The sequence below is a fragment of the Vombatus ursinus genome, unplaced genomic scaffold, assembly GCF_900497805.2.
Source record: "Vombatus ursinus unplaced genomic scaffold, bare-nosed wombat genome assembly UNPS02014894.1, whole genome shotgun sequence".
NCBI classification, from domain to species: Eukaryota; Metazoa; Chordata; class Mammalia; order Diprotodontia; family Vombatidae; genus Vombatus; species Vombatus ursinus.
This window is the reverse complement of record NW_020954672.1, coordinates 2,977,414-3,000,919: the sequence shown is the minus strand read 5'-3', so window position 1 is coordinate 3,000,919 and position 23,506 is coordinate 2,977,414. Positions and strand designations below refer to the sequence as shown.

General features: G+C 38.4%; 1 protein-coding gene across 1 annotated transcript in view; it reads left to right on the top strand.

Moving 5' to 3' along the window:
* The window catches only part of DAD1 (defender against cell death 1), a 39,701-nt gene that overhangs the window by 6,258 nt on the left and 9,937 nt on the right, over positions 1-23,506 (top strand). The window contains exon 2 of the mRNA XM_027843146.1: positions 20,629-20,800. Within this exon, the coding sequence (XP_027698947.1) occupies positions 20,629-20,759 (131 nt within the window). The 3' untranslated portion in view covers positions 20,760-20,800. The remainder of the gene's footprint in view (positions 1-20,628; positions 20,801-23,506) is intronic.

Below are 23,506 nucleotides of genomic sequence, written 5' to 3'. Positions count from 1 at the left end.
TCCTCTCTGCCTTGGAACTTCGACCCCTGTTTCCTTATGACTGACCACAAGCACTCTTCTCTGCCCTAGAACTGTGACACCCAACTGTGTAGGAGCAATGAAGTTGACAGTCAGTTCCAGCTGCACCCAGTACCAGAAAAGGGTCCCCTGTAATCTCTTTCTAACCAGTTGTCTGACACCCCCCCAGGTTATCTCTGGGCTGAGAGCCCTGAAAGCTGTTACCACCACTGCTGCTGATTTTGTAGCCAGCTTCAAGGCCTGTCAGTGTTGCTGGTGCTGTGCTCTGGGCTGGCCCCACTCTGGGGTCACAGACCTCTTATGCCAATCTCCTAAGTTGTCTTAGACAGGAAAAATTTTTTACTGTGATCTTTGATTGACTCTACTGTTCCAAAATTTGATTTGAGGAGTTATTTCTTTTTTTATTTTTTTTTAACTTCTAAATTTATTTATTTTTAGTTTTCAACATTCACTTCCATAATATTTTGAGTTCCAAATTTTCACCCCATCTCATTCCTCCCCTCACGCCAAGCTGGCATGCATTCTGAGTGTCCCTTCCCCTAGTCTTCCCTCCCTTGTGTCTCTGCCCCCCATTCTCTTATCTCCTTCCCCTTCTATTTCCTTGTAGGGGAGGAGTTATTTCAAAGTTGTGTGGAGGGGGCTTTTTTTTTTAGTGTCAAGAAAAGTTTATTACAGAGAAAGTCGGTAGGATTTAGACGTTTGTGACCAGAAGTGGGCTTTACCCTTCTTCAGGAGGAGTGGGCCCTGAGTACAAAAGCAAGGGCGCTTTTATGCAGTCAGTTTTGGCGGGCCTGGATTGGAACACCTCTGGAACGCCCCCTGTTCCAGCCCTATTGTGCAGACAATTGTGCTATCTTCCACCACCACCACCCCCCTCTCCCCCCCCCCGCAGGGAAGTCACTATGCCTGAGGTTCACTAAACATATTTTAACTTGGTCCCCTGATTGAACTTGACTGGGATCTGCTCTTATCTTGATTTTGGGGTCTTCTTGGAACCATCAGCTTACTTCTTCTTTTTTTCTTTTTTCTTTTTTCTTTTGTTGTTTATTTATTTTTAATTTTCAACATTTACTTCCACAAGATTTTGAGTTCCAAATTTTCACCCCATCTTGCGACGGGGCTTTTTTAAGAGTTCAACTGGGTTGCTGTCTGTATTCTGCCATTTTGGCTTCACCCTTGAGGGAGAGCATTCTAAGCAGCCGTGAAAGTACGGAATGGGGAGGTAGGGAATCTCTTTTGAGAAACAGCAAGGCCAGCCTCACTGTACATGGAGGGGAGTAAAATGTAAGAAGCATGGAAAAGTGGGAAGAGGCTAAGTTATGAAGGTCTTTAAAAGCCAAATAGTATTTTATCTTTGATTCTGAAGGTAATAGGGAACCACTAGAGTTTTTTAGTAGTATAGGTAGCTCATTTTGGTAGGAGAGGGTTGGATGAACTGGAATGGGGAAACCAACCACAAGCCTGTTGTAGTAATTGTGGGTATGAAGTGTGATGAGGGCTTGCTCTGTGGTAACAGTATCAGAAGAGCGAAAGTGGTATTTTAAGTGACTTTTGCAGACTAACACCACCAGTATGTGTAAGAGGCCAGATTTGAGCCAGGTCTTCCTGACCAAGGACGGCATTCTCTGCCATATGTCATGCTGCCCCATTTATATGATAGTTTAATTGATCTATTGTTCCATTCTCTAGCAGCTATTCAAACCTCCTCAAAGTTCCTACCATAACCCCTGTTCCCCACCTGCTCAGCTGAAGACCTTGTTTCATATTTCACTGAAAAAACTGAAGCCATTTACCAAGAGCCCCCTCTTCTCCCCTCATTTCTCATATCACTCAGGTGTCTTCCTTTATTCAGATCTCACGTTACGAGGTGTCCTTTTCTTTGCCAGGATGAGGCCCTATAAACCACTTCTATCTTCTCTAGCAGATTTCTCCACCCACTGGCCCTTTCAAATTCTCTTTTATTTTCCGTGCAGACTTAAAACATGGCCAATTCTCTCCTATCCTCAAAAAAATCTTCACTATACCCTATAGCAGTACTCAGTAAACATTTATTAAGCATCTGTTATGTACCAGGCTCTGTGGAGAGCTGAGGAAATAAAATGATAGACAGTCTTTGCCCTCAAGGAATTTGTAGCCTATCTAATTGGTGCAGACTGTACACAAAAGGAAGCTGAGAAACGGAGGTGACTAGAGGGTATTCCAGGGGAGAAAGGCTTGAAACCTAGATGTGCAGCTTGAAGGAAATGGAGACGACTTATACCCTCAACCTGTTATCCTATATCTCTTCCCTTTCTTAGCCAAATTCCTTGAAAGCTATTGACACACTTGTTGCCTTTATTTCCTTTCCTCTGTTTTAAACCCTCTGCAGTCTGGCTTCTGATCTCATTATATAACCAAAACTGCCCTCTTCAAAGTTACCTATAAGCTCCTAATTGCCAAATATAATGGCCTTCTTTCCAGTCCTGATCCTCTTTGGTCTCTCTACAACACTGGACAGTGATGACCACCTTCTCCTAAATATTCTCTCCTCTTTTGACTCATGAATGTTTCCTTCTTCGTCTTTATTTCCACAGCTTCCTTCAAGACTGAACTCAAATTCTGCCTTCAGCTAAGAGGCCTTTCCCAACCTTACCCTCCCCTCTCATCAGGTTTCTAATGCTTGTCTTTCATATTACCTTCATCTACTCTGGGTATGACCCACATGCTGTCTCCCCATCAGAATGTAAGCTTTCTGAGGGCAGGGATCATATTTTTGCCTTTCTTTGCATCCTTAGTTCTTGGCACAGTGCCTGCCACATAGTAAGCACTTAAATGTTTGTTGACTGACAGAGTTTTTCTCATGATTCCTTGAGTTCAGTGTTTCAAGTAGCAACATCCCTAAATTTTACTGATGAAATAACTGTGGCTCAGAGAGGTTAGATTATACAGCTAGTATATGTTTGAGGTAGGATTCAAAGTAAGGTCGTTTGACTCAATTTCATTAGTCTTTGCACTAGATCTTGTTGCCTCTTTATAGGAGGAAAAGACTACCATTCAAGTATGCCAAAATGTTCAAGTAATAATCTTGTTGGAACATTTTACTGTAATTTTGTGTTTGAAGTTAGAAATGCATAGAGATCCTTGTGTTACTACTTTGCTCTTTCTGAGATTTGTCTCAGCTAGGTCCGAAGTCCTGGAACTAAAAGTTTTCAAAGATGCTTTATGATGCTTTACAGATATTAATTCAATAGGACTTCTGGGGGTAAAAAGATCTAGAAGCTAGAATCCCCAAGGTAGGACTTGTTCATAGTCATAGGTATTGAATAGCTCCAACATTGCCATACTGTTGCATCTCTTTACTTTGCTCACCAAGCCTGTGGTTGGAGGGGGTGTGAGGGGCCCTGAGAAACCACTTGTCTTCCCCACCACCACCCCCGCCTTTGAGTTTTCTCCTTTTCTCAGCTGGCCTTTCATTGTGGCTATGCCCAAACTCCTGATTCTGTTACCTCCTATTCTGGCCACTTGCCACTTTCAATCCTATCTAGACTCCAGTTTCCCTTGGCCATGTGCCCCAGGTCCTTGGCATTCTAAGTCCTTCTCTATTACCTCCCAGTCACCCCAGACTACTTGGCCACTCCTAGATCCTTCCCACAGTCTTTCTGTATATCAGATGTATCTTGGCTGTGATTAAGGTGCTCAGATTCTTAAAATCTGACCAATAGCTCAGATTCAATCTGGCCTACTTGCATTAGTGATGCAAATGCTCAGATTCCAAAAAAGTCTAGCCAATGCTTAGATTTCTTAAGAGTCTAGCCAGTGTGGTGGATTGTTAGAATCACGCCCACACTCTATCAGTGTTTTAATAAACCGTGGTTTTGGCTGAAAGAAGGCTTGGGTCAAATTCATTTGGGCAGGACCCTCATGTTGCTAAACCTTAACATTCTGAGAGCATAGGGTGACCAGTGGATTTCTGGTGAACTCTGATGCCCTCAAGTTCCAGAGCGGGTAGGGTTAGGGTTTGGCTTAGAACCTTTTTTGCTAAACTTAGCATAACTTAATTTTATTCTACATGTTTTGTATGAATATTTGTGTACATATTCCTCCCCCACTAGAATGTAAGCTCTCTGAGTCTCCTGAAATTAAAAATTATTTTATAATCTCATGAATAAGACTAATTGGAAGCCAGTGATGTGATTTATTTGTGGCACATACTCTTAATACAGTATTGCTAGATGCTGGAAGGAGAGATAAAAAGGGACATGGCCCCAGTCCTCAAGGAGTTTACAGTCTTAATGAAGAAAGAATGGATTGCTCATAAGTATGAGAGAAAGTAGACTAATAAAAGTAAAAGATGCAGACAAAAAGTGCTGTGAGAAATTTGAGGAGGGAGAATTCTCGGATGAGGGAATCAGAAAGTCCAAACATTTATTAAGTGCTTACTAAGTGGCAGGCTTTGTGCTAAGAGCTGGGGATCTGAAGAAAGAGAAAAAAAATGGTCCCTGCCCTCTAGGAGCTTAGATTTTAATAGTGGAGACAACTTGTAATAACTAAATAAAAGGAGTAAATTAGGGTAATCTGAAATGGGAAGGCATTAGAAGCTGGAAAAGGTTTCCTGTAGAAAGTGGGATTTGAGTTGAATCTTAAGGGAAAACAGGGAAATTAAGAAGTGGAAATGAGGGGCCAAAGCATTCCAGACTTGGGGGGAATAGTCTGCTCTGCGGCCTCACTAATCATAGGTCTGTGTATCTGCAATGTGGAGTATTCTTAGAAGATTGTATAAAAAAGGGGGGGGGACTGGGGGGGAAGAGAAAAGAAGACAAGATAAGATCCACTGGAATTCACTGCCCTGTGCTTGAAAAGCTAAATTGGAGACTGTTTGACCATTGTCCGAAGAAATGTTTTAGAAGGGAGGGAGATTAGACTAGAGTTGTTCTTTTCAGCTCTGGGAGTCTGTGATTCTGTTTCTCTGTTGTTTTGAAGCCAAGAGTGTCCACCTTAGCACATGCTTTCTGATTAGGCGAGACTGGGTTCTTGAGTCTTCTAAACAAAAACTGGCAGCAGGGATTTTTACTTCTTGGGAGGTCAGTGTCTGTCACCAGTGAAGAAGAGGCCTAGTGTAAGAGAGCCAGGAGTGAGTTAGAAGTATAAAGCAGAGGTGTCAAACATGTCTTTCTAGGGGCACATGAGAACCAAATTCAAATGTCACTGAAAATAGTTACAAAATAAACATACAATAAAACACAGGTAATGTTATTTTAAAACCCCTGTCAGTATGCCGCTGCAGAGATCCTTGTATGTGGCTGGATTAGTGGCCCCAGTTTTTTTTTTTTAAGTGGCCCCTGTTTCTATGGGTTGAACAGGGATGTGGGTAAAAGGCCATACTTGTGGTAATGAAACTAGGAATAGGTAGAAGCCAAACTTGCTATTCAGAAGGCTTCATTTGAGTGAGGTCCCATTTTGTTTTGCCTTTTGCTTTTCTAAAAAGTAAATTTTATTAATGTTATGTTTTTATTTTACTTACATTTCCTAATGTAGCCCTCCTTCCTACTTCCTCAAGAGGCATCCTTTGTAACAAAGAAGGAAAAAAAAGTAGTTTAGCAAAATTAGCCAACATAGCAAAAAAGTATACCATCTGCAGTATTCCACTCCCGTATTCTCCCACTTCTGCAAAGAATCAGAGGAAGGACCTTATCTCTTCTTTGAGCTCATTCTGGTCATTATACGTTGGAAGCATTTGTTTTTGATTGTTTTGTTGTTCTTTTCATTTACGTGATTTTCATCATTGTCTAAACAGTTTTTCTGGTTCCCCTTAGTTTACTCTTTGCATTCATATCATTTTACCCTCGTTTCTCTGTTAGTCATTGTTTCTTAGAACAGGGTAATATTCTGTTATATTCATATGCTATCACTTGTTTAGCCATTCCCCAGTTAATGGGCCCATACTTTGTTTACAATTCTTTTCTAAGGCAAAAAACAATGCTATAAATGTTTTGATATATGGTGGGCCTTTCTTTTATATTGACCTCCTTAGGTTCCATGTTTATTAAATGGAATCTTGGGTCAAAGGATACAGACATTGTAGTTACCATCTTTACATAATTGCAAAGTCCTGATCATCTGAGTTTTCTTGGCACCATAGCCATGTTGTTATATATAGTACTCACTGCCCAGATCATATAGAGCCTCAGGTAGCTGAAGCAATGATATGAAGGTCTGGAATAGTGGATAGTTTGTTGTTTTCAACGTATCTTAAGAGTTAAAGCCAGAATGAGCCTTAGAAATCATCTTGTCCAGCCTTCTCATTTTATAGTTAAGAAACTGAGGCCATTAGTTAAGTGACTGGACTCGGGTCACATAGGTAGCAGAATTGGGATATGAACCTAGGCACTTAGTATTTCATCCTCACTTTAAAGTTTATAAGTGCATTTCTCACAGCTGCAGTCTGTTGTAGGTAGTCATTTAACAGAGAAAAAACTGAACCTCATAGGAGTTACGTGACTTTCCTAGGATCAGAGTCAGAACTTGAACCAAGATCTTCTAATTCCAAGACTGGCATTTTTTTTTCTTTTTTTTTGGTTAGGCAACTGGGGTTAAGTGACTTGCCCAGGGTCACCCAGGTAGTAAGTGTCAAGTGTTTGGTCTGAGGTCACATTTGAACTCAAGTCCTTTTGACTCCAGGGCTGGTGCTCTATCCACTGCACCACCTAGCTGCCCCCAAGACTGGCATTTTTAACTATATCTCACTTGTACTGATGGCCTTTTTTTTTTTAAATTGGTAAACTATAAGGAGATTAGTGTCTCTGGAATCTCCTACTTCCCTTTCTCCAATTCTTGTCCCACTAACACTTAAAAAAAAATTTATCTGTGTATTTGAATGCATCTTTTGTGAAGGTGCCATGGAAGATAGAAAGATGGACAAGACAAGAGCTCCCTTATAAATAATCTATACACAGTAATGGATGATTAATGTTAAATGGGGGTTACAGGTGGAATTCAGAGGAAGGTGAGAAATCACTGGATCTATAGCATAGTGAGGGTAGGAAGCTCATATAGAGGAGGTGAGATTTGAACTGGCTTTTGGAATATTGGTAACAAACATTTATACTAAGCAATTGAAAAATGGCACACTTTGTCCCCAGCGAGTTTATAGTCATTTAAGAATGTATATAGGCAGTTCGGTGGCAAAGTGGATAAAGTGCTGGGCCTGGAGTCAGGAAGACTTATCTTCCTGAGTTCCTATCTGGCTTCAAACACTTCTAGCTATGTGACTCTGGGCAAGTCACTTAAACCTCTTTGCTTTAGTTTCCTCATCTGTAAAATGAACTGGAAATGGCAAACCGTTCCAGTATCCTTGCCAAGAAAACCCTAAGATGGGGTCATGAAGAGTTCAACACCTGAAAAAAACAATGTCCAGGAGTGTATACACGTGGAGTGGGCTACCACATCTAGGAGGCTGCATAACATGTTAGAATGAAAGTCAGAGGACCTACGTTCAAATAACTATTGTGATGCAAGGTAGAATGTAATAGGAGCAGAAAAGAAATTGGCAAAGTCCTATGAAAAATTTGAGGAGGAAGAGGAGGAGAAGATAGATGAAGTTGTTAGGGTGGGTGGGGTGGGGAAGAGTGCTAAGTAATTCGGGAAAGGATTCATTGAAGATTGAAATTTGAATTGGGCCTTGAGGAAATGGAGGGATTTAGGAATGAAGAAAGAGAGTAGTCTTTTTCACTTAGGAGATATGATATGAACAAAAGCATAAAGATGGCAGAAGGTACAGCAAGAATGAGGAGTGAAGACTAACTTGATTTTGCTAGACTATTAAAAATACGATGAGGAGTAGTGTGAGGTGAGGTTGGGCAAGTAGAATGAGGCCTGGTTACATAGTAGGCCGTGAAAGGGTTGGGAGTTTATTTCTTATTTAATAGGCAGTTGTGAACTAGTGAAGATTTTTTAGTGGTGGAATGACATGCTCATAGCAATATATTAGGAAGATTATTTGGGCAATAGTAGGGAGAATATATTGGAAATGCATCTGAAATTAGAAAGGAAACAGGTAATTAAAAAATCTTTGTAGCAAGTTTATCTGAAAAAGATCTCATATCTGAAGGAACAGATTCATAAGAAGAAAAGTCATTTGCCAGTAATTAAAGGATCAAAGGAAGAAATTCAGGCTATAAACAACCATATGAAAAAAATGCTCTAACTCACTATTAGAGAAATGCAAATTAAAATCTTTGAAGTTCCACCTCACACCCTAAGTATATTAGCAAAGTTGACAATAAAGGAAAATGACAGTTGTTAGAAGGACTTCGGGAAATTGAATATACCGTTTTCACTGTTGGTATAGCTGTGAATTCGTCTGGCTGTTCTGGAAAGCAGTCTGGAACCAAACCCAAAAAACCACTACCCTTTGACCCAATGATACCACTCTAGGTTATATAACAAAGAAATCAGAGAAAGAAGAAAAGGACCCATATGTATAAAAATTTTTATAGTGGCTCTTTTTGTAGTGGTGGAGAACTGGAAACTAAGGGAGTGCCCATCATTGGAGAATTACTGAAAAATGAGTATATGAGTGCGATGAAATATGCTATAAGAAAATGGTTTCTGAGAAAACCTGGGAAGACTTGTATGACTTGATGCATAGTGAAGTGAGCAGGACTAGAATGACTTATATAATAATAACATTATGAAGACAAACAACTTTGAAGGACTTAAGAATTCTGATCAATGCAATAACCAATCATGAATCTAGAGGACCAGTGATGAAACATGTTGTCTGCTTCTCATACAAAGGTTAATGGACCCAAGATATAGAATAAGACATGTTTTTGGACATGGCTAGTGTGGGAATTTGTTTTACTTGACTATGCATATGTTACAAGGCCTTTTTTACTTGTTTCTAATTGGAGATAGAGTGGGAGGGAGAAGAGAAGGGATAGGATAGATAGCAAAAAAAAAAAGAGAAAGGAAAGAGGGTTATTGAAGTATTTTTTAAAAAGGCGGAGAAGAATAGTAGAAAGGCCAGAAAGACTCACAGATAAGTAGTCTAGCTTTGAAAATTAAATGTTGTGTTTTTTTAATATTTAAAAGAAAAAGCAGGCAGAATACAATAGAGATCCTTAGTTTCATGTACAAATATCTTCTGTTATTCCATGTATGTGGAAATGCCAATTTTATTTGGTGTTTTAGTTCAGAATAAAAAGAAAAGATCAGAACTACTGAAAAAAGAAAGAATGTTTTGAAAAGGAAACTTTTCTCAAGGAAACTTAAGGCAGGAAGACCAATTAGATCATTGCAGTAGTCTAGGTGAGGAGATGAAGGCAGGGAAGAGGCAAGGATTGACTCTTAAGACTGCTACCTAGGAGAATTGATGGTCTCGTACTCAAGAACGTTGAAGGACAGGTTGGGGTATGGGGAAGAGTTCTGTTTTAGACATGTGTTTGAAGGACGTCTAGGTAGAACCATGCAACAAATAAGGACTGGAGTTCTGTGGAGAAATTAGAGGAGGAGGATTAAAAATTTGGGAATCAGCTGTATAAGGTGACACCTTAAGGGTGAAGGAAATCACTAAGCCAGATGGTACAAAGTAAAAAGGACCTAAATTATAAAGCTTGGGAACATTTAAGGAGAAGTGGAAGGATAAGGAGAAAGGAGGTGGGCATTCTTGGTTGAAAGAACCCAGGTGGAAATGCACAAAATAATGTTTGGAGAACCTTTAGTAAGTACATCCATTTGGTTGGAGTCTCCACTGTGTGTAGTGGAGTGTTTGAAGATTTAGGGTTGGAGAGGGAAATTGGAGCTGTGTTGTAGATAAGAATGAGTTCCACAAATCCTGGTGTGTTTTGGGCCTGTTGACAAAAATAAGTTGCTTTTAATACCTTTAATGCTTTAATGACAGCTAGAATAGATAAGTATTGGATTTGATTGAACCCCCAATATGTCAGAGGCAGAGTATTTTCATAGGATGATTCTTTCGGTGTGTGGTTCGTTTAACTCTTTCTTTGGATCAACAGATTATCAATGTCCAATGTTGTTCCAGGATCTTGAGCTTGAAGAGACCTCAGAGGTAGTTTATTTTCATTCTTCCAGACCATTTGTAGCAAGTGAGGATTTATCCTATTCTTTGATATCTTTAGAGAAAAGCATCCATTTCTTTTCCACAGTAACCTAGTTTAGCATTTGATAATAGAGCTTACAGTTTAAACATTCTTCCTTATCTAACCAGAATCCAGAGTTTTATTTCATAGGGCATAAATCTAGAGCTAGAGGGGGTCTCTGAAGGCATCTAATAACGTTCCTCTCATTTTATATATGAAAGAAGCTAGTTCCAGAGATTCCTTAACTAGTATGGTTTTAAAGACAGATGCAGATGTTTCCTTATAATAAGTCTATCTTATATAATAAGACAATCTGAAGTCATTTTTTATAGGTCTGTTCTATTCTCTAGACCAGTGGCCTTCAAAGTAAGGACCATGAAACAATACAAGGGGGCCATTGGAGGTTGGGAGGATAGATTGCATTTTGCCCTACTCTCAGTGCATTTGTTTTTAACACAATGCCACCCCCTCTAATTGCTTCCCTCACTCTGCTCCCTGGCCTCCAGAGCAGTTATAACCTATTCCAACTCAGACACCCAAAGCACCACAACCTTTGTGGGTTCTGCTTTCTTGTACAGAGGTCAGAGTAACTGTGACTCTAGGATCAAATATTTTTTTCATATTTACCTCACCTTTTTTAATTTCTGTTTTTTGCTTAAGTTTTATAATGTGGTTAATTATTAGTACAGTGTGGTATAAGTACATAATTCAAAAATATATAAATATACTAATATTGGTATGTGTTCAAACAAGTTTGGATACCACTGTACTTGAAGTAATCTCAATCTTTTGTCTTGTTTTCTAACTTGTGAATATGAGAACCACCAGGCAGCTCTGTTTGAATCTGAAAAGCTGGGTGGATTGTTGAACTGAAGACTTTGTAGAGGTTCTTGTGATATGAAATATAGTATATCCTTTGGTGTCATTAATCAGATTTGTGATGCCCAGGGATGATTCCTGTGGCTACAAGTGGGATTGATGTTATTGACCCAATACTTTTTGGGTCAGGTGGTCAGATTGTGGATATCAGACTCTTCTCATTTTTTTCTTTAGTAAAACATGATCTATGGTGTGTTTTTTGTTGGCTTCCCTTAATTAAGACATTAAGCCAACTATGGTCTCATAATAATAAATTTGGGTAGGTCATGAAAAAGATGATGGAAAACTTTGGTTTTCATCATAATAGACTTTGTAGAAACAATGATTCTAGTTGCCTGACTTTTGGGTTAGATGTTAGTAGGTTGCTGTTTTCTAGTTGTCAGTGAGAGTCCTTTTGGCCTTAGGCAAACTTTCTTTTTTGAGTAATGCGGTTATTTTTTCTCATTACCAGGACATTTTGGGAAAGCATACCTTCATGGTGTGGTGAAAATGCCACTTAAAGGAAGATGAAGCGGTGAAGAGACCTTACTGAAGATGTCTAGAACATATATCCATGCTTGAGTTGACACATTTTTGAAAGCAGTGAGAAATTGATTTTTAAGTATATTCAGAGGAAGACAAAAGAATGAAAAAAAATTACAGGCACTATTAATACTGAAAAAGGGGAGGCAGGACAAAAAAAAAGGTCAAGTACTGACTGATATATTCCTACTTTCTCATGTCTATAAAATCCTTATGAAAATACACACGTATCTAAGGATAGTATCCTTGATCAAAATACTGAAGGGGAACAGGCAGTCTTTTATGAACATTCTAGAGTCTATCACATCTTTATAGTCACAGTTAGTTGCCTGAAAGGTATAGAGAATATAAAGTCTTACTGTGATTATTGTTTGACAAAAAAGCATTTTAGTTGGTAGAGCAAAGTGCAGCCTTTAAGGCTTGCTCTCTGTTCAGTTGTCTCCCACTCAAATGTTAAGAGAATATAAGAATTCCCAATATGTGCAATTGCAGAGATAATGCTAGGTAGGCAAGCCAGCCTAGCTGAAGTAGCAGCACACGCTGGAGGAGAGACCCGAGATGGCATTGTGCCGGGCAGGTTAAACCACCACAAACACCACAACCACCCCCTCCCTCAGGCCTCATTGGAGACAACCCAGTACCCGGAACTCAAGAGCCTTGGAAATAGCAGTACTTCCTAAACTACTGACAGTACTCTAGCTCAGTCTCTGTAGCCATCAATGAGGGAAGCAGGTACTGTAGAGAAAGGACCCACCTTTTTTTTTACCCTCACCAATACCTAACTGCTGACTGACTGCCAGTTAGATTAAGTGAACCCAGGAGCCTTTGGAGGACCACTGGTCCTTTTTCCATCTCATCCCGGCTTCCAGAGCCATCATCCTGGAACGCTTCTATGTGCCTGTCAGTCATTGCTACTGTAGACCCAGAAAGAGAGTTATTGCCATTAAAGTCCTTGTGTTGTCAAGTATAGCATCAGAAATAGATAAGGTTTTGTTGGTGGAAATTAACATTAAAGATCTATTGCAGTCTGCTTTGCTGCTGTTGAAACTTCCTGGATGTTTTGTCTTTCCTGTTAGAATGTGAGCTCCAGGGGCAGCTAGGTGGCGCAGTGGGTAGAGCTCTGGCCTTGGAGTCAGGAGGAGCTGAGTTCAAATCCAGCCTCAGACACTTACTAGCTGTGTGACCCTGGGCAAGTCACTTAACCCCGATTGCCTCACCAGAAAGCAAAAAAAAAAATAGAATGTAAGCTCCTTGAAAGCAAGGAGTCTTTTCTGTTTGTATCCCTAGCACCTATGACAGTGCTTTGTACATAGTAAGTTCCTTTTGATTTATCCAACAGTCCTCTGTTTATTAAATATCAAATAAGGCATAAATTATACAGATGTATATACACTCAGTAGAGTTATTTACCATTGTCATGGAGGATTGCCTGCACCGAATCCAAATAGAAGAGAGATTTTCTTTACATAGTGAAGTCATCCAGCAGCTTCTATTTGTATGTGACATTTTGATGAGTGCAGGTCCTTCTCAGTAAGATCCATAGCCTCTCAAATGATTGGTGTAATAGTTCACACACAGAATATCAGATGATTGAAAAAGATTTATTGCTGAGATTATGATATGTATTAGATAGGCAGCATTTTTAATTAGTCTTATCAGTACAGTATGTTTGTATATCTCTGATAAATTTTGCTAATGAACATTAAGCTGGGTGCAGAATTGAAGAAAAGAGTGGGCTGGATTGCATTTGAGAAATTGTGCAACACTTTTCAGTGATCCCAGGTTATTTCCTGACACAAAAACTCATTTCATTCATGTTTGTTTTCCCAGTCACTCTATATGACGAAGTACTATGATTTTCAAAGAAACAAAATTGTGAGTAACCTGAAGAGCAATGGAGATAGTCATGGCTGCATTGTATTATCAGGGATCACTGTTGTACAGGAAATGTAATAAGGTATCATTCAGATAATAAGAAAAGAGGGGGTGGTTGAGTCACATAGCAAAAGTAAGGAATGACACGGACAGCTGAATGTTGTACTGGCACTCTTTTGCTCTTAGAAGAACTAGGGAAGGCCTCTAATATGTTGGGTAGGTCCTCTCTAGAGACTGTTGGGATGACTTGGATAGTAATTGCATGAAATGAGAGGGCATGGATGTATTGCTGTCTGTACTATGAAAGAAGAATATCTTCTTCATTGAATTTATGAATCCATTGAAGTATCTTATCCTGGTGCCTTTCATAGTTGCTGGTGGCTTTTGATACTTTGATGCTGATGTCAACAGAGTTACAGTGTAGAAGCCCCTCCATTTCTTTGAGGAAGAAAAGCAGCTTTTTCCTTGAGGATAAAGATAAATTACTGTATGTATATGTCGTCATTGTAGATGAATTTTCAACTTATTTCAATAAACAGATGTTTGAAAGATTATTAAACTCTTAACGTATGCTTGAAAGTAGAGATTTTCATTTCTGTCTTTGTATTTGTCAGAGGCAAGCCCATTACCACAAAAGCTTCTATGGTTTTTTGCCTCCAGCCTTTTCTTTTGGCAGGCTGCATCTGCTTTGCCTTTTTCTTTCAGCCTCACCCTTTGCTGGAAACTTTCATGCTGAACAGTTCTTTACCCCGTGTTTCTGGAGTGGGAGGAAGAAGGATGGTAGGTAGCTTTAATTCCTGATGTCTCCTCGCCCATGACAGCAGATGTGGGTAACTAATTAGATTGCTCGAGTAAGGCCTCACACTTCTATATAAAACCCCTGTTCCATAGGTCCCCCCCCATTCTTTTTGATCTTCCTATAACATTTCAGACTTTACCTTACCCCCTTGTGGTTACTTTTCTGTGACACTTAGGTCTTCTGGTTCTCCTTCTATTCATCTGATTGGATTTTTTTTTGTCTGTTTTCCTAGTTCATCATTCCTCTGTCAAAGGCCTTCTGTGTTTTTTCCCTTATACTTTGTCTTAGTGTAATCTCTTTTATTCTCATGGTTTCACTTCTATGCAAATGACTCTCAAACCTATGGGAACAGCACAGTTTCTCCTTTGAGCTTCCTGCACATCTGCAAATGCTTCCTGGACATATCTCCACTGAGATGTCCCTTGAAGACAGCATACCATTCAAAGTCAGCATACCATTAAGCAGGTTTTTATTAAGGGCCTACTATGTGCCAGACCCTGAAACAATCCTGCCCAGAACTGAACAAGACTCTGCCCCTTCCCCCAACTTGCTAATTTTTATTGTTGACACCACTGCCCTTCAAGGTCCCTGGGCTTTAAAGTCATCCTTGACTCCTCTTCATTCCTCAACTCATCATATTTAGCTAATTACTGGTTGCTGGCAGTGATACTTCTTTGATATCTCTTGCACTTAGACTCTTCACTTAGACTGCCACTACCCTAATTCAGATTGTTCTCACCTTTTGTCCAGACTATGTATTATAATGGCCTCACAACTGGTCTTAACTTCTTTCAATGTCTCCTTTTTCCAATGCAGCCAGCATTTCAAAATTTATTTATTGTAAATAGTATTTTATTTTTTCCAATTACACATAAAGATAGTTTTAACCTTCATTTTTTATAAGATTTTGAGTTCCAATTTTTCCCTCTCTCTTTCTCTCTTTCTTCCCCCTTCCCCAAGGCAGAAAGCAATCTGATATAGGCTATACACGTGCAATCATGAGTAAGCATTTATTAAGGGCCTGCTATGTATCAGGTACGGTGCTAGAGGATACAAAGAAAGGCAAAAGACAGTCGCTGCTCCTAAGGAGTTCACAGTCTGTTGGGGGGAGACAACAAATACCCTGATACTCTCTCAGGTACCTTGTGAAAAATGATTAGCCTGGGGCAGCTAGGTGGTGCAGTGGATAGAGCTCAGGCCCTGGATTCAGGAGGACCTGAGTTCAAATGTGACCTCAGACACGTAACACTTAATAGCTGTGTGACTCTGGGCAAGTCACTTAACCCTGATTGCCTCGCCCAAAAAAATCAGCCTTCAGTTCTTTCGAGATTGTGTATCTTTAGTATGTATTTGATAGCTAGACAATTACTTTTCCCAGCTTTAATAGATAAATTATGTTTTTCCATCACAGTCATTTCTGGATGTAACCCTTCCTCCTCTCCTTCTTTTCCACCCCCAACAGTGCTCCTTGCAACAAAGAAAAAGTTTAGTAAAGGCTCCCAATACATCAATTGCTTCTGATAGTATATTTAATATTCAGCCCCATTGGCCCCCACCTTTCTGCTGAGAGTAGGGAAGAATGTTCCATAATCTGTTCTCTGTGATCAAAGTTGGTCGTTGCTGAGTTCAACTTCCATTTAGCGCCCTTTTCATTTACATTATTGTAATCATTGTGTATATTGTACTCCTGATTCTGCTTATGTCATTCTGCATTCATATAAATCTTTCCATGTTTCTCTGAATTCCTTTAGTATTTTGTCTTAAAAAAACTATTGATATCTTTTGTTTTTATCTTTCCTTTATTTTCAAGTATGTCCTCCCTTCCCCTTCAGAGTGCCATCCCTTGTAACAAAGAATAGAAAATGATATCCATCACTTCTTGCTGCACGATAGTATTCTATTACATCTGTATACCACAGTATATTCATATTTTTAAAGGCTCATTTCAACTTCTTTGTATAGTACATCAGGGACTGAAGTGTTAGAATCCAAATATAGTGTGGTTCCCATTGTCCTTGACAATGAAAATAGATGGTTATAGAAATGCTGATGGATTCATTTTCCATTTTCCATTTGATTGTTGTCTTCTTGCCGGTTTCTTCCATGAATATTCTTATGATGATTTGTGTGGGTCTCATGCCAGTCTTTTTGTAGATTTGTTTTCACTTTCACTTTTATCCTGCTATTTTATGAGGCAGTATGGTTATTTTTTGCCATATCCTCAGTGGTGAAAACACTACAAATAAATTTATATTTCTAAGTTACATTTGCCTCTGACTGTCATTTCTCTCAAGTGTTGGCTGCTTAAGGTGGTTTGTGTACTCATTTGCCTCTTGCTGATGGTAATTGATTAAATAACATTGGTTAAATTTTGCAGGAAGTAGTCACAATTAAAGACAATGCCTTTTTTCATTTTTCCTTATTTCCCCAAGCATCAGACTCATTTGAATAGGGCTGGGTGAAACTACTCAGTATCTTTTTCTCGCATTTTTATTTTTCTCTAATTTGATCCAAATTTTAACCTGTGAGCAATCATCATGTCCAACTTGATCGCTTTCAGTTTGGAAATAACTCTTACATTAATCTCCTTTTGCTGCTGTCCTAATTCAGATCATTACTTCTTGCCTTTTTACTTGTATTCGCGTTGCTTGACACCATGCCTTGCACCTAGTAGGCACTTAATACTTGCTGATTGACTGATTGCTTGAATTATTGTAATTATCTTCCAATTGATCTCTTTGTCTCTATATTCTCCCCATCCAATCCATTCTTCACACTGTTAATTTCATGCACAGGTGTGAACTTTGTTTAAAACTCTTCAGTGGTTTCCCATTGCCTATTGCATAAAATGTATACATCTGGCATATAAAGTGGCTGTAGCTTACCTTTCCAGCTTTGTGTCATGGTACTTTCCTTTGTGTACTGTGTTTCAGCTAGACAACTATACAATGATTCTTTAACTTCTTGCCCCTCCTTTCTCTAATTCTGTGTCTTCGCTTATGTCTCAGATGGTCTTCCCTTTTACCCATACACCTCTACCTGTTGAAATCCTTTGAGGTTTAACTTTCACCTCAACAAAGATAATCTGATCCCATTTTCTTATTATTCCTTCACCCTCAGTTAAATGATCCTTTTCCTCCTTCAGTTTATTGCTCTCTTCTTTTTGAACTGTCCTTTGCAGCTTATTGTATTTTACCTCGTATTATAGTTATTTGTGTATATGACGTTGCTAGATTGTAAGACCCTTGAGGGAGGTGACTTTTTTTTTAAATACATTTTTTTTGATATTTGTTTTTACATAGCTTGTATTTCTCCCAGTATCTCTCTTCCTTCTGTTCTAGAGAGCCATCTCATTTAACAAAGGATATTTTTTATAAAGGGGGAAGAGGAGAAACAGCAAAACTGAACAGTCTATCAAAAGTCTGAAAATATATGCAATGTACCCTACCCTGGAATCTTCTGCCTCTGCCAGGGCATAGGGAATGTGTCTTATCTCTTGTTTGGGACCTTGCTTGTTCTTTGCAATTTTGTAACATTTACTTTTGATTGTTTTGTGGTCATTCTTTCCATTTTGTTTACTGAAGGAAGGGACTTGCTTAGTCTTTTATCTCCATTCCAGTAAGCCACTGTGTCTAATGGCCAAGAAACAGCCCAGGAGAATTTGGAGGGGCTCAGTAGAATGGCCAAAGGAGTTGTGACGATGATGGTAGAGGCCACAAACTGACAAAATAACATTTCCTTGTAATAGCGTAGAGTAGTCCCTTGTACATAGATAGCACTTAATCAAAGGTTGTCAAATTTGATGTCATCTTTGACATGCCTGCAGAAGTGTTAATAATGTTTTTGTTGTATGTGTGTGTGTTTGTGAGAGACTTAGATCGTAGGATCATAGTCCCAAGGAAGGTAACTGCCTGAGACATGTCGAGGTTAAGTGACTTGTTCATGGTCACATATCTAGTGTCAGAGATGTGATGTGAGACACATAGAAGTTAAATGGCTTTCCCACAGTTATACTGCTAGTCTTAGAGGTGAGACTTCAAATAAGGTCTTTCTGACACCAAATCTAGCTGTCTATCCATTAGGCTACACTGTCTGTTGAACTGTAGTTTTTTCCTTCATTTTCACTTCCCAATGCCTCCTTTCCCCTTCCTCCTCTGCCCCAATCCTCTTAGAAGTCCTTTTTCACATATATAAGTAGGAGCAGTTAAGCAAAAAGAAACCAGTGTTTTGGCCATTTCTGAAAATTTATACCTTATCCCTCATCTAGAGTCCCTTTGACTTGGTGAGAACAAAGAGCCTCAAGATTAGTTCCAAACCTTTGCAGGAAGAGCTGCATGCTTGATCCTGCTTTGTTCTCCGGTGGCTTCAGCCCCTTCTTCCTAGAAGTTGTGTCCTTCCACATCAGGGGTGCTCTGTCAGGAATTTAAAAGTCCGCAAACTGCGTCTTCAACCAATGGCTTTCCAGGGCATATTGACCATATCCTTTTCTTTCACTCTTCAGTTCAGTCATATTGACCTTTTTCTGTTCCTCATACATGAAATTCCATCTCATTCACAAGCTATTTCCTAAGAATGGAATGCTGTGCCTCCTTACCTTTGTTCCTTAGAATGCCTGCTTTCATTCCAAGCCCAGATTCAGTAATGCCTCTTATGTGAGGTCTTTTCTGATCTTTTTGGATTTTAAATGCCTCTCCCAAGAAATTACCTTACCTCGATTTATTTGTATATGTTTATATATGTACTTTCTTGAGGATAGAGGGACAGTTTCCATTTTGATTTTGTGCCCCCAGGTTCCTGGCACAAAGCAGCCACTTAAAAAGTGATTGGTTGGTTTTTATGAGAGGGACTTGGGAGGCTAGACTGGCATAGACTTAGCTTCGTGAACACTGATATTTTTAGCATTATAGATTTAGAGCTAGTAGGGACTTTAGGAGTTGTTCATTCTAGTCTCTTCATTTTACAGTTTAGGAAACAGGTCCAGAGAGGTTATGACTTGCTCAGTCATATAGTTAGCAAAACTGGGATTTGAATCCAGGTTCTCACAAAGACTTTTTGAACTCTTGATTTACAGAGCTGGAAAACACCTTTTGAGATTTAGTTCAAACTCTTGACTTTTTTAAATGAGATAACTGAAGCCCAGAGAGGGTAAAGCAACTTAGCCAACACTACACAAATAGTGTGATGGAAGAGACAGGACTAGAATTCAGGTCTTAACGATTTCTAGTCAGGTGTTTTCCAACTGTACCAGTGCCTCTAAATTTTTTTTAAATTAAATTTTTAGTTAAAATTTTAATTACATTTATTTTTTTAAGGAACAAAAGTCTTATTTTCTCTCCCACCTCTTTCCCTTGCTTCTGTTTTAAAACAAAAACCTTACAGCAAATTTGTATAGTCAATTGCTTCCTTGGTTATGTTGACAAATAGATGTCTCAGGCTTTCAGCCTAAGTACATCACTTCTCTGTCAAGAGGTTGGGTAGCTTGCTTCATCATTGGTCCTCCGAAATTGTTGTTGGTCATTTCATTGATCAGAGTTCTTAAATCTTTCAAAGTTTTTTTCCCCCTACATCATTGTTGTTCTTGTATAAGTTATTCTTCTGCCTCTGCTCACTTCATTCTTTATCAGTCCATGCAAATTTTCCAGGTCTGTTTGAAACCATCCGTTTCATCGTTTCTTATGTTATAATAATATTCCATTACTTTCACATACCATAATTTGTCCAGCCATTCTCCAATTGATTACTACTCCCTTAGTTTTCAGTTTGTTGTGCTATGAAAAGCTGCTATAAATATTTTTGTATGTAAAGGTGCTTTTTCCTCTTTCTTTGGTCTCTTTAGGGCATAGGCCTAGTAGTGGTATCCCTGGGTATGCATAGTTTAGTGACTTTGGGCATGGTTCCATATTGTTTTTCAGAATGACTGGACCATTTTATGGCTATACCAACCATTCATTAATGTGCCTGTTTCCCCTTAAGCCCTTCCAACAGTTGTCATTTTCTTTTTGTCTCTGACAGACTAATGGGTGTGAGGTAGAACCTGAAGAATTGTTTTAATTTGCGTTTCTCTGATATGAGTGATTTGGATCATTTTTCACATGGTTGTTGATAGCTTGGATTTCTTTTTGTGAAAATGGCGATATACTTTGACCATTTATCAATGGGAGAATAGCTCTTATTCTTATATATTAGATTTAATTCCTTATAGATCTTGGAAATAATACCTTTATCAGAGAAACTTGCTTCAATTTTTTACTGTTTCTCATCTAATATTTAGCTGTGTTGGTTTGATATAAATTGTTTTTCTCGTTCCGTTTTCTTTGCCCTATCTTTCAGTTGTTAGAAACTTACATTAGAAAATGTGAGAGTTCTACACTACTGTTTTTATGCACTTCTAACTCTATTTAGTCCAATTGTCTTCCTGTATTTTGACAGTAATGTCTCATTTTGTCTCATTTGCAGTCTGTTTGAGGATACAGATCAACCCACAGAACAAGGGAGATTTCCAGGGCATCTCTCCAGAACGAGCTTTTGCTGACTTCCTCTTTGCTAGCACCATCCTGCACCTTGTTGTCATGAACTTTGTTGGTTGAATCCTTCCCATTCACTGAAACAAGGAGAAATAAAGAACAATGTAAGTAAGCATTAGTAGGATTTCTTCAAGCCCTGATACTAGTTGATAAAATACTTGTCTGTAGAATTTTTACTGGCTTGTAAAATCCTTTGTTGGGCTCATCCTTTTTTGATATACTTGTGAAACCTTAGGAAGTTTACAAAGATTAAATCCAAGATCACTTCTAGCTATAAATCCTAGGATCCTGCTGTTGTTAACCTCCATCCTTTTCTGTGCTTTCTAGACTATTAAGATAATAGAAAATTATTTGCCTTTAAAATATATATTTTCAATGCAGATATAATACAAATATAACCTTTAAGTTTGCTGCCCAGGTTTCTTTGATTTTGACCTGATTCCTTGTAGATTGTTGGCATATGACCATGTGGTATGATATTTATGAGTGCCCAAGAATTTGGGTAGAAGGTGGATTTGACTAACCTATGGTGGGATCATAGAGAAACACAGCATTTTAAAGCCATAAGAGACTTTAGAGATCACTAGTCTAACCCCCTTCATTTTATGGCTAAGAAATAGTTCATCTCAGTGGATCAGATAATTTGTCCATATCTACTTATCTGGCAGAGATAGAACTAGAACCTTGTTCATAGTGGGAACTTAGTGAAGTAAATATAGAATAAGGGTATGTTTATAACCCAATCTTGGAAAGTAGGGAAGAATTGGGCAAATGGGGGTGTAGGAAAATATTTTGTAAAATTATATTAGAAAGCTGGTTGTATTTCTTTAATATGTAGACACTGATCTTTCCTGAATACTGGCACAGTGCCATGCTGGAAAAGAATAACAGCGTAATTTTAGTTTTATTTATGTTATTATTATTGTTATCATTTTTATTTTTTTGAAAAATAATAACCTCTTCTTTAAGCACATAGTTATCCTAGTTTTTTATATGACTTAGTATTTATATGGCTTAAAATACAGGGTGTCCTAAAAGTCTTAGTGTGGTTTGGAGCTTTAATAGTTTTAATTTTAATAGCTTTAAGTGGTGCTGAAACTTGTAGGACACTGTAGAGCCTGGTATTTTAGCTGAAATTCATTTAACTGAAGGAGAAAAGAACAATTCTGAAGTAAATTGGTGAGTTGGGGATTAATTTGAAAACTCAGTATTGGGGCATGTGGTTTTTAAGTAACAAGGTCTTGAGAAGAACAAAACCTTTTTGTTTCTAAATCCAGAAGTTTTTGAGGTAGACTTCTGGGAGTGCTTATAATGAATGAACTTAGAGCAAAATGGAATTTTAAAATTAAATTAATTCTGTAGATAGGTAAATTAAACTTTTTCCTTTGGAATTAGTTTACCTATTAGAAGAAATTGGAGAATGAAGGAAATAGATGACTTAGAATTTTGATATGTGAATGATTGGCTCTTTTGCTTTTCTAATTTTGTCTTAAAAACAAACTTTCTTAAAATGTAGATGCTTCAATAGATTTTCCTTTTTTGCTTTCTGACTTTGCCTAAAGAGTAAACTTACTACCATAAGTTGAAAATTAAATGTTTTGCTCTATTTAATATGAAGTTTAAAGTCTTGTAAGATTGATGCATAGAACTCACATACATGAAGTCTCAAGTTTTTTTTAATCATTTTGATTTAGTTTAAAAATGGTATTTCTTTAAATTTAGTGTGGTGATTTTGACGCAGAATTTCTGATCTGTGAGGATTTCCCAGATATTTCACAGGGTCTGTAGCTTTCTAAGTCAACAATAAATCAGGCTGCTAACTGATTGAGCACCTGGTCTGTGCAAGCATAAATAATATTAAAAATATTATATTATTATATAATATGTGTATTATATATAATATATATAGATAAGCTTATATTAATAAAATAGGGCATTATCTTATAAAAATAATGATATGCATGATACATAATAGGCATGTAATAAATACTTGTTAACTGATTTGTTCTTCTAATTTTGGGGGAGAACTTTTTTTCTCCCTTCCTTTTTATCACCCTCGTGGCCCGAAGACTGTTTGAGACTTATGCTATCCAGCACAGTTCTGTACACTCTATATCTAATATTGCTTCCCCCAAACCTATGTAAATTTGTGTTATTCACATATTATATGTAACCATAGTTTTGCGCTCTGGATAGCATACAAGACCGCAGAGTACTATCAGCTGTGGAAGACTTTGAATATATTTAAAGAGGACAGAATAATATTGACATCTCTACACTAGCAGACAACCCAGATATCTGTTGGGAGCCCTGACCAAAGCTCTCCTGGATGGCACATGTTATTTGGAGATATCTGACCTGAATCAGATCCACTTTTGTAGCTGTCATGGTGTTTGACCAAGACAAGGGCAGAGAAAGCATGGCAAAAATATTCTCAAAGCCCAAGGTACAGTCTCATGGGAAATTATTTCTTAGAACTGTCTTTATTGGGGGCGGCTAGGTGGCGCAGTGGATAGAGCACCGGCCCTGGATTCAGGAGGACCTGAGTTCAAATGCGGCCTCAGACACATAACACTTAACTAGCTGTGTGACTCTGGGCAAGTCACTTAACCCCCATTGCCCAACCAGAAAAAAAAACAACTCTCTTTATTGGAGGACGCATCTGCTGCAGGGAACTTAACATTTCACAATTAGGACAATAGGAGACAAAAAAGCAGGTTCAGTAGGAACTGCATACTGCAGACCAAATCAGCAACTTAGGGCCACCTGTTTTGTTTGAAATTGTTTGTCCATGATACAGCAAACTCCAT